The sequence below is a fragment of the Larimichthys crocea genome, chromosome XI (assembly GCF_000972845.2).
Source record: "Larimichthys crocea isolate SSNF chromosome XI, L_crocea_2.0, whole genome shotgun sequence".
Lineage (NCBI taxonomy): Eukaryota > Metazoa > Chordata > Actinopteri > Sciaenidae > Larimichthys > Larimichthys crocea.
The window spans coordinates 10,586,491-10,598,422 of NC_040021.1; the positions used below are offsets into that span (position 1 = coordinate 10,586,491).

The window sequence follows — 11,932 nt, forward strand, 5'->3', positions numbered from 1 at the left end:
CTCTCAGAACTGGCCTAATGGAGAGGAGGTGCTGGAGGACTGGACCCAGAAAGTCGCTGAGGAGCACAAGAGTCACTGGTACTGTCGGCTTTGTTTTAAACTGTTTTACACATGTGTGCATGTGTGAAAAAGAGACAGTGAGATACCTAATACTCAATACTCTGTCTTTACCTTCCAGTGGAATGCAGATTGCTGAAGCAGAGCTGCTGTACATCAAGGAGGTGGAGAAACTGGACGGCTTTGGCCAGGAGAGCTTTCCTGCTAAGGTAGATGAATTATACACACACACACACACACACACACACACACACACACACACACCTATATTTAAGATACTATGAGAAGATTGTACATATAATAATAATTCTTCTTTCGCAGGACAACTACACCAACGATATTTTCATTGGTGTGTCCTTCATTGGGGTGTTTGTCAAACACAGAAATGGCAGATCTATCATGCTGCACAAGTAAGACCCCCCCCCCCCTCGAATCTTTATCTATTTGTGTAGCATGTATGATCTGTGGTCATGAGGTAGTGAGAATAATACAAATGCGAGTAAATATTGTGAATTTTGTGTGGGAAAAATAACCCCTTGCATTCATTTGTGTACGCGTGTTTCCGTGCGACAGGTGGAAGGACATTGGCACCATAGCACACAACAAGTCAGCCATCACAGTGGAGATAACGAGCAGAGACGACACCATCATTTTTCACATGGTGAGTGTTGTGTCTGCAGGTGGTCTCAGCACACACACACACAAATGCACACACACACACACGCACACACACACACACATATGCTTCATACAAGGTTTCGAGTGGGAAGTTAAACAAAAACCTGCAAAAAACACATTCCCACATATCTCTGCACAAAGACAAACAAAGGGGCAAATTCCTTCTTGATTTTTCTATAAATACGACCGTGTTAATTTGAAGTATCAATGTTTTTCTCTCTATGTTTGTATCTACAAGGAGGATATGGAAATGGCCAAGTACATCGCTCGTCTTTTCACGGCCAGACACAAATTCTACAAACAGAACAAGATCTGTGCAGAGTGAGTCTGGAGGCCAGCCGAAGGCCGTTAAAACACCAGTTTTATCTGTCATTCAAGTTTTTAAATAGAGAGTTCACTGACCTTTTTCAAGGTTATGTAAAAAAAAATGAAACACCAGAACAAATTGTGTAACGCTGATCTTAAAATGGTGATATAGATGTTCTGGTACTTTTACATTGTCAATGATCACCCAGCCTGCTGATGAATCATCTCCTGTGCTGGCACCTAATGCTCTTCTTTCTCTTTAGGCCCACTCACTCACCTGCACCGATCAGGAGGAGACCCACCTGGAGCCACCGCCCATCTCTGGTACCATCAGATGCACTTGCTTGTTTTTGTTCTGTATAATATTGCTCAGTGTTTTTTTTTTTTTACACAATCTTGTGTATTATTGCCTCTTATAAAGAAGAAGAAGCCAGGAGACAGAGGGAGAATTTGGTAGGGAAGACAGAAACGGCCGTGGTTAGAGATTTGACCCTGCTCTCCCACTCAGGCCAGCTCTTAATTGTGCCATGGAGCCTTGGTTTTAACATGCGTTGGTGGTGTGGTGGGTGTTGTTGGAAAGTTTGCAAGGGTGTTGCTTGGTCTGATTTCCGGTGCGACAATGAAGGCAGTGATTTGTGCGTCTCCCTCCCTGCTGGCCAGACAATGGCTCGGCTAAATGTGGCACAATAGCTGTTCAGTCAGTTCACTGGAGTGCTCGGATGTCTGTATGGGGAACCGCAGGCATTGGTGTTTGACAGCTCCAGGCCATAAAGTAGATCTGAGTCGGTCACAGTCACCTGTTGTACCATAGTTATTATAACTTATTTCCATTAATATTATGTTTTACTTGCTTACATGCTAATTTACTTATATAAAACTATTATTATTTATACAGCTTATCACTATCCTTTTACACCTTTATATGGATATTATTATACAAAATTGAATTGATATGTAAGGCGGAAAGAAAGTGAAGTAATGGTTTTACTTTGAAATGCAAAGAATTATGAAGGATTGCAGTCTAAAATTTTAATGTTGTTTAATTGTGTGCAGATCATGATAAAGTGCATAACTTATAACAATTAAATGCATCTTCTTTACTGTTTTTCTTCATTCAGCCGCGGCCTCAGTCCTGTAACTTCAAGTCAATGCATTCCCAGTATGGAGAGCATTACCAGGACACACAGAGCTCTCAAGGTAAAAATACACACAAACACATTCAGAGTAAATTTCAAACCCTTTCAGCCTCACTGCTTTGACCACAGCGGGATTTAAGATTTTTAGCCACCCTGATAATAACTGAAGCATTTGAATGGAGCTAATTGTGTCTTTCCCATCAGGCGTGTGACTCACAGCCCGCTTTGTATTTTAACAATCTCCCAGCCAATTAGAGCCCAACGTTTGGGGTGCCGAGCGGTGACCTCATTTGTGTGCTTCACTCTTTCATTGACTTGTTCGCACACTCGGTCCGCCTTATAATCCAAAAGAGCTTCACTCGCCTCGCCACGACAGTAAAACGGAGCGAGTGGAAAAAACATTTTGGGTGTGCTACTATGCGTGGGTGTGAGATCATTCTGTAGTGTGACCTCAGGCAGCACACGCCGTTTGTGTGGATGGAGATTATGTATGTCTGCCTGCTCGTGGGTTTGAGATAGTTTCACACGAGAGAACGCTCTGTTTGTTGAATAAAGAGGAATAACATGCATACCGCTGTCTCCTTCATTATGGTGGGAAGAAAATATTCCAAATGTATGCTGTTCCAAGTTGGTACTACTACTACTACTACTACTACTGGGAGGATATTTTCAGGATTTTTTCCATGGTGCTTGGTACTGCAGTGCAACCGGACCTATACAATTGTAATGCTGGTGACTCTTAGTTAGTTTCAGGCTGTGGGTCATGAGCTCACCACTGACCAACAATGTGATACATCACACCAAAGTTTAACTTCATATCACTCTGCCAATCTTAACAATCAATTATATTACTTATATTACGGGCAAGGGACACCATTAAATATAGTTCCTTTTCTAAATAATACTCTGTTGATCATTAAGTTGTAATCAAATATTTACATTACCTCTTCTCATAAAATGATTGTGACAGTGTGATTTATTCTTGATAGATAAAGTGTATCTTCCCAAAACTTTATTGATCAATCTCTTCCAAACACATCACAGTAAAAATTAAACTACGACTAACCTGATGTGTATAAATAGGAATAAATAGAGAAATGTGTCTGACTTCATGGCGCAACAGTGTGTCACAAAATACAAATAGTTATCATTAATTAATTAATTATATCAATTATCTAACTAAACCTAATATGGTAATGTGTAAAATAAATCTAATCTTACACAATGATCATTGTTGGACCATCAAAAACATTTTGTTGCATCATAGAATTTATTTATTTAATTTATGTACTTTCCTATTGATTATTAGTTGAGAGGTGTGTAATGATAACCTTTTCTATCCTCTTTCAATCTTTAGACAGTATCTTCCATGACGACCAGTACTACAAGTCGGAGACCAGTCTGGATCGCTGCCCGGTGGACTTTCCTTTCCGTAATGGTACTGTGCCCAATGGGAGCATGTACAGCAGCCCCAGCCTGAGCTCCCTCAATCATTCCCAGACTTTCGTCCCGCCCTCACCCATGTCCTCCAACCTCAGCATCCCTGGCAGTGAGCTCATGCGCCCTGACTACATCCCCAGCCACCGCCACAGCGCCATCATCGCTCCGTCCTACCGGCCCACGCCTGAGTATGATGCTGTCATGAGGCAGAAGCGGCGCATGCTCCCCGCTCACCATGACCTCCACAGCCAATCGTTGCGCAGTCTGAACATCAGTAATGCGTGTGCTTATCGACAGCCTGAGGCCTTGGTGTACAGCCAGCCAGAGATGAGGGAGAGGGGCCCTTATCATGGCCTGGGGCCTAGCCCGGGACAGTACACACCACAGGTAGAGGTGGATGCTTTATGTTTGAATTAACTTTTTTTTGTTATTTTTTACATCTCACACTGTTTTTCTGTGAATGTTCACCTTGCAGATCAGTTACAGTAAGCCTGTGTCACATGGACCTCATCAGGGAGGACCAGCCAGCAACCAGGGCCCTTGTCATTCACCCTGCGTTAATGGAGGCGGAGGCAGTGGCGGGGTTGGAGGTGTAGGAAGCTCTATTTCTCACACTGTCAGCACACCTGAGCTGGCAAATACTAAACAACAGGGGAACAATGCAGGAAGCTATGCAGCTACAGCGAACATGCTGAGAAACCACATGTCGCGACCTCCTCCGCCTTACCCTTCCAGCTCCTTCCGCCCGGCAACCAGCACCCCGGACCTGGCAAGCCACCGTCACCGCTGCATCGGGGGCAGCAGTCCAGAGTTGGTCACCCGCATGGTGCAGCTGTCGGTCAAGACCTTCCAACCGGACAGCTCGGCTGTGGTGCACCAGTCCCTGCAGGAGGTTAGTGAACCATTAATAGCAGCTGCTAAGCACCGCTCCACCCTTGGCAAAAGACACAGCATGGAGGTGATCAGCAGCATGAGAGGAGGTGGAGGAGGAGGCATGGAGGGCATGGTGATGAAGGGCATGAATGCTCCCCTTCATCGGAGGAATACACTCAGAGAACACGTAATGCCCCCTCAGCCCCAGTCCATTCCTCAGCCCCAAACTCCTCAGCCACAACCCCAGCCGCAGCCTCAGCCTCAGCCTCCACCTCCACCTCCACCTCAGCAGTCGCAGGAGTTGCCCAAGCAGATACCTGTCCAGAAATCTCCTGAGCCATCTGTGGCACAAACTGGCCCAGTGGCCTACCAGCATCAAAAGACTCTCTCCAATGCTACGATGCTCATACACAGTAGTGAGAGTGAAGAAGAGGAGGAAGAGGAAGAGGAGAGGCCTGAGCTGGATGTTCAGATCCCAGGTCTCAACGAGGACATCAGCATCAGCGCCCAGCTCCAGGCTGCTCTGGCCAAGCTGCCCAACAAACCCCCTCCAGAGTACCCTGGTCCTCCAAGACCTCCTAGCAATGCTCAAATTCGCACCCACACCCACAATCACAACCACACACACCACCACAACCATAATCAAGGACCCCAGAGCAACCAGGGACCAATGGACTCAAACCAAGCCCAGGGCCGAGCACTCAAAACTGGGCAGAGCCCTAATGGGCCTGGAGGTGGTGGTAGTGGAAGTGGTGGCAGTGGTGCAGGTGGTGGTGGTGGTGGCGGTGGTGGGACACTGACCCGAGGGGACCAGAGTGGGGTGAACGGAGCGGTTTTAGGTCCGTCCATTTCAGAACCGGACCTGACCAGCGTGAAGGAGAGGGTGAGGAAGGAGCCGGTCAAAGAGAGGCCGGTGTCGGAGATGTTCTCCTTAGAAGACAGCATCGTGGAGAGAGAGATCGCTCAGAGGGTAAGACATCTGTCATTTAGTGCCTTCATAAACCTGATGAATGTTTGATTAGATGATTAAATTGATATATTGATTAGTCAATCAGCAGCTATGTCGACAGTTATTTATCAAACTGGCAAACATGGGTGCTTTTTAGATGCGAAGATTTGCTGCTTCTCTCTGTAGTACACGATTTAGATTATGCACTTTTGTAAATGTCTTAGTGTTTCTGACCGAATTTGAAGATATCAGCTCATTTTCATAGACTTAATAATTGATCATGTTTAGTTAAAAGTCATTTAATTTAATCGAGTAAAAATAATCAACAGGTTAATTGATACAATTCATTAAAATAACTGTTAGTTCCATCTTTTTTATATGAAAATATTACAGTCTATAAGCATTAATTCAATTTATTAATCAGCATAAACAAAGTATCAATAACAGGCTTGATCATGTCATAATCATGGAGTGTCAAATAGCTTTAAATAAGATGTCAAATCGTGACATATAAAAGTGAAAACAGAAAGACAACATGGTATCTAGTACTGGACAAAACACGCTCGCCATACTGGTACTGTTTTAAATATTTCAGTCCGTTGTTTGCTAGCTAGTTTCATAGCTCCTGATTAGTAGTAATCCGGGGTTCAGCACCTGAGAGGGTAGCACTAGGCTCTGAGTTCCCCCAGGCAGCTAAAACCTTTATAAATCCCTCAGATTATTCTGGAGGTTAGGGTGTTTTCTGTGTAGGTCGGCTCTCTTGTTAAGACACAAACATTTGACACAACACCAGAATCCAGTTGTAAGTTAAATCATATAATCGCCTCACTTGCGATAAACCTCTCTGTTTAAGTGTGACCCGGAGTGGCCGGCAATGAAAATTCATACTATTTTAGCGATACGTCCTTTCATCTCAAACACCAGAGCTGGTGTCCGTTATTTAAACCATCTGGTTTATCTCATACCTAGAAGGGACCCCTAGTGACCCCCAAGCTGTTGTTTTGACTGTCCCGCTGGGGGATGAAGGAGGAGGAAGGGTGAAGGGTGGAGCTGTCTTAAAGGTTTAATAGCATCAGCGATTAGGAGAGGTAATCCATGGAGGAAGGAGGGACCGCGCAATGTGGGTCAGAGTTTGGCTAGTGTGCTAGAGAGGGGAAAAAAAAGACAGAGTGACACAGCGAGTGTGTGTTCTGTAAGGAAAAGGAGGCCAAAGAGGTAGGTGGGAATAAACAAAGGACTGAAAGAATGAAAAATATGTGAGGAAGGACACAACGAGGATGAAAGCATCGAAACAAGTGAGATGGATAAGAAGCTGCAAGCCTACTCTTAATCGGCTTTGCATACGGGGCTTGTTAGTTCACACCTTTGGACCGAATACAAGGGGACTGGTACGGCCAGGTTTTGCCCTGCAAACAGGAAACACATGACACAGATTCTCCCCGCCCACTTCCACACACTTCTGCACATGTGCACGCTCACTGTTTTGAGGCCAGTGCGGGTCAGCCAGTTTTGCAATGCTGCCGGTACCTGTTACCATGACACCGGGATTTTCCTCTCTCTTGAAGACGCTGGAAAGACAAAAGATGTCCGTGGACTCCATGAAGAGGCCGCTGATGATGGCCGCCCTCAATGGGCTCTACGTGGCCCGGATGCCTGTCCCAGAGAGTCCCGCGGAAGATGGTGCCAAGGCTGCCACCGATGAACGGGTAAGATGTTCTCTCCTGATATATGAGTGGAGTTTTTTACGAATTTCTACCTTTAACTGGGTATCGGGGAGTATTTCTGAAAGATCTAGCAGATGTAGGGTTAGGGTTTGCTGCTGCTTACTCTATTCAGATCTTCTCAGATGCACTATGATGTGAAAATGATCGATTTATTTGATTAAATTCTTACATGAATTTTGTGGTACAGATACTAAAAAAGCTTTTTAAAGCTTCCTTTTCATTTATAATTGCTCATATGTATAGAAAATATAGTCACAGCACAATTATACTCCTACTATCCTGGATTAAGACTTGTTTATTCAAGAGAAATAAAAAAAACAAGTACATTTTACAATGATAGGGCGATTATAATGTCTAACTTACAGGTTGGTCAAGTGACAGTCTGTGATAATCACACTATTTCATGCATTTCATGGCACAAATACTGTCCGTTGGCTTCTTTTTTGAGTGTAGAGGTGTGAAACCCAGCCTTTGTCCCCGACTGTTGCTAAGCTAACGGGGGCAAGCCCTAAGTGGGCTGTGGAACGCGTGGCATGATGGTGCTTATCGCCTCTAGGCCTGTTGGTATGTTAAGAATGTGACCCGAGAGCAAGCAAGCGAGCCACACAGAAAGAGTGATAGAAAGAGAGAGGGCCAGAGACAGAGATGCTGCCCTCTCAAACATGACTTGCCTAATAAACATGAACCCCCACCAGGATAAATACCACCACTGCATACTCTGCTCTTCTGCAGCTGTGTTGATGCATTATGCATACTTTTAAGTTGTTTGATATTGAAGTCCGTATTCAGCTGTGAGTGATGACGAGCGTTTAGAAATGTGGACGTATATTATAATGAGATTTCTGGATTCTCCTGCACTGAATAGTCTCTTAGGTATGGTGGAATGTAAACGATTAAAAGCCTTTTGGGGACTGAAAGAGAAACCACTGAATAATGTGCTGCTTGGAATTGAATGACTAACACCTCCCCCCCTCCCCTCTCCCTCTCTCTCTCTTTCTTTCTCTCCCTGTCTTTTCAGTGTAAGACCTTGGAGTTGAAGCTGGAAGAGGAGCGGGTCTTCACTGAGTATGAACAGGTTCCCAAGAAGAGGGCAGACTGTGTTCTCACCACAGCAACTCTGCCTGAAAACACAGAGCGCAACCGTTTCCGTGACGTCGTTCCGTACGAAGAGAATCGGGTCGAGCTTGTACCAAACAAGGAGAACAACACGGGCTACATCAATGCCTCACATATCAAGGTACACTCGAGGTGGTCGAGAGTGAAAGTGTAAAAGGAATGAGACACATTTAGCACCAGAAAGGAGAATCTATGTTTTACACAATCATCAGTGAACAGTTGAATATTTTAAATTGGATTGTAAGAGAAAGTAGATATGCAGATAAAAAATAAAAACATGCATTTTTATTTACCCACCACTGACATAGACATGCACATTTAAATTTCTAAACAGTTCTAATGACGAACCTCTATTCCTATTCATGTCCACCTCAGCTGGTAAACCATCAATAGCAAGGCTAGTCGCCATCTGATACTGTCCTTGAATCAAAACTCAAAACATTATTTATACAAACCTATCCTTTTTCCTCCTTCCTACATACATGATGTAACAAAACATGTAAAAACATCTTTTCATTGGTCAGTCTGACCCTGTATCTACAGGACTGTTCATGAGCTAGATAAAAAGCCTTTTACTTGTCTTTGTGATGATACATTTTTCAGGAAATCTGTTTTAAATGGTTTATTTAGCTTCAGTGGGCTAAATCTATGAAGAAACGCTTGATGGTTCAGTGTTTCTGAAAATGTATAAATCACCAACATATGATATATATATATAGTGTACTAGTATATATTCATTATGTTGGTTTCCAACCAAATGTAACGGAAATTTTAACCCAATATCTAGAAAATTTGTGAAAAGAAAATGAGAATGGATGTGCTTTTTTACCCACCACTGAGATAAATAATTGGTTGCCATTAAACAACTGCAGAAGAAGAGAGGCAAATGAAATTACGTAATTAAAAAAGCTGAAACAACATGATGGAAATATGGCGTTTATGTTTCATGTGGAACATTAGTTTTCTCTTCACTCCACGCAGAGCCGGTATTTTCGTCTGCCATTATTTCTCCTCTCATCCGTGAGATGTTAATCTGAGGCAAGGCACTTCGGTCGCTTTATGGGCATTATAATTTTATTAACTATCTCATTTTCATTTTGTCGGATTTTGCTTTTAGCCACAACATTTCCACCTCAGCCACGGTAATAAAAAGAGTCAGATGGGACGGCACCTATAGGTTGAAAACATCACACAACAGTGGATGTTAGTGTCAGACAGACAGATCATCTGTCAGTTCATTGAGTGTGAACTCATTTAGAAGGGAAGAATGATTCTGACTGGTAAAGCAGTCAAATTAAGTAACAGAATATTTCATAAAGTGCTTTATAAGATTTAAGTTTATGTGTATGGCTCTTAATCACAGTTGCAGTCTCAAAGTCCTTTGCAACACCCACATCATACAACATCATTTCAAACAAAGAGCATAAACTTGATACATTCAGCTCTCTGCTAGTCTTTGTTGTGGTCATTCCTAAAGCAGCGGAGGAAAGGATGAAAGGCAGCTGTTGAAGGCTGTTTGGGCCTTAAAGCTCACAGAGCTTGTGGAATTCCCAAAGAATGTGCTCCAAACTCCAAACCCTCTTAAGTCAACCTGAGCTGCTCTCACTAGCCCCTCTATTCACGCTCAGTGTGCGCGCACAAGCTTGTGTGTGTATGCATGAGTTTGCATTTTCGTGCGTACGCTTAATTGCGGGCTGGCGCGCGAGTGTGTGCACGATCTGAGTCGCTGCCTATCACGGTGTAACCCTCTTACTTCCCCTGTCATTTAAGGTAGCTGCCGCAGAACAAAAGGCCTTGTTTGTTCCCCCATCCATCTCTTAATACAGTGTTTACAGTCACAAGGTGGCCTGAGGAATTAGCTGCGCGTTATGTAATGGCACTCTGAAGTCTGGAGTGGCTTGAAGATGAGAGGTTTTTCAGTGCTGTGTGATGCTTTATGATTATTAATGAGGGAAAGCAAAGGAAAACTAAAGAAGAGGGCTTGATAGTTTTATAAATGAGAAAAAGGACTCAAACTGTGGATGTAAACGTTGTTTATACTGCCCTCCGGTGGTGGATAAGATGACTGTGAATGTGTGTAAATTAGATGTTCACATTTAATATATTCCTTTAGTATGTATTCATCAATTTCTGGCTTACATGTGAGTCTTTATTTCATCAGATTGTAGTTGTTGGTAACTTGTTTATTTACCCACGTATAGGCTGATCCTTGTTTGTAATCTCCATGTGCACTAATTGATTCTTTGTGTGTGTTTTCCCAGGTGATGATCAGAGGGGAGGAGTGGCACTACATTGCCACCCAGGGCCCGCTAGCCAACACCTGTGCCGACTTCTGGCAGATGGTCTGGGAGCAGGGGGTCAACGTCATCGCCATGGTTACAGCCGAGGAGGTACACTCACACACATATGCACACACATGGCGCACGCAGATGTGGATATTTTTCAACGCCCGACAGCTGGCGTCTGTCTGTGTGTGTGTGAGAAATAGGACGGTAGTGAGAGTGTGCGCGCGTGTGTGTGTAGGAGCTCATGGTGTATGTCTTATTTTCCCTCATCCCCTTCTTCTCTTTTTTCCCCCCCTCCTCCAATCACCAAATCCATCGTCATCCTCTAAATCAGGAGGGCGGCAGGTCCAAGAGTCACCGCTACTGGCCCAAACTGGGCTCCAAACACAACTCAGCCACTCACGGCAAGTTCAAGGTGACCACCAAATTCCGCACCGACTCCGGCTGCTACGCCACCACGGGGTTAAAGGTCAAACACCTGCTGTCTGGCCAGGAGAGGACGGTCTGGCACCTGCAGTACACCGACTGGCCTGAGCAGGGCTGTCCCGAATATGTCCAGGGATTCCTCTGTGAGTGTGTCGTCATAATCAGTTTGCGTGATCCTGATATCCCACCCATGTCTGTATGCTAAACATAAAGCCAGAGCCAGGAAGTGCTTAGCTTAGCATAAAGGCTGGGAGCAGGGGTGATATACTATCCTGACTTTCCAGTGGTTACAAAAATACTACCAGCATCAGCAGTTAACATGTTTTTTAGGTTGTTTAATCCATACAGAAACCAAAATATAAGATACAAATGTAAGACCAGCTGTTTCCCTTTCCCTAGCTTAATATTTATCTGAAATATATATGAAAGGGAGTGAAATTCTTATCTAACTTTTGGCAAGAAAGCAAAAAATTGTGATTGTGATTCCTGCAAAAGAAGCCACACACTCTGAAAAGATGTTATATCAAGCCCACATCATTTTACTCCTTCTTCCCTGCAGCCTACCTAGAGGAGATCCAGTCTGTGAGGAGACACACTAACTCCATGCTGGACACCTCAAAGAGCCTCAACCCGCCTGTGGTGGTGCACTGTAGTGCCGGCGTGGGTCGCACCGGAGTGGTCATCCTCACTGAGCTCATGATCAGCTGCCTGGAGCACAATGAGGTGTGTGAACACTGGGCTTTGCAGGGTCAGGGAGTCTGACTGTGACACGGGGTGTAATTAAGTTTTTGTCATTTTTAGGATCACAGTTTGTTTTTGACCAAATTAGAATATGTGTATCACAAATACAAACGTTAATTGATGCACAGCTCAATTGTTTGAATGAAAAACATTTATACAGGTGTTTTATTTAGTAAAACAGGCCGTGTGGGCTTTAAAAGA

General features: G+C 44.0%; 1 protein-coding gene across 1 annotated transcript in view; it reads left to right on the top strand.

The window, feature by feature from the left end:
• Positions 1 to 11,932, top strand: part of LOC104922013 (protein tyrosine phosphatase non-receptor type 14) — a 36,597-nt gene that overhangs the window by 23,103 nt on the left and 1,562 nt on the right. Inside the window, exons 6-19 of the mRNA XM_027284172.1 lie at positions 8 to 78; positions 179 to 266; positions 379 to 467; positions 631 to 718; positions 974 to 1,056; positions 1,305 to 1,365; positions 2,160 to 2,238; positions 3,535 to 4,004; positions 4,093 to 5,460; positions 7,005 to 7,145; positions 8,182 to 8,400; positions 10,541 to 10,669; positions 10,899 to 11,133; positions 11,550 to 11,713. Coding sequence (XP_027139973.1) covers positions 8 to 78; positions 179 to 266; positions 379 to 467; positions 631 to 718; positions 974 to 1,056; positions 1,305 to 1,365; positions 2,160 to 2,238; positions 3,535 to 4,004; positions 4,093 to 5,460; positions 7,005 to 7,145; positions 8,182 to 8,400; positions 10,541 to 10,669; positions 10,899 to 11,133; positions 11,550 to 11,713 — 3,285 coding nt within the window. The remainder of the gene's footprint in view (positions 1 to 7; positions 79 to 178; positions 267 to 378; positions 468 to 630; positions 719 to 973; positions 1,057 to 1,304; positions 1,366 to 2,159; positions 2,239 to 3,534; positions 4,005 to 4,092; positions 5,461 to 7,004; positions 7,146 to 8,181; positions 8,401 to 10,540; positions 10,670 to 10,898; positions 11,134 to 11,549; positions 11,714 to 11,932) is intronic.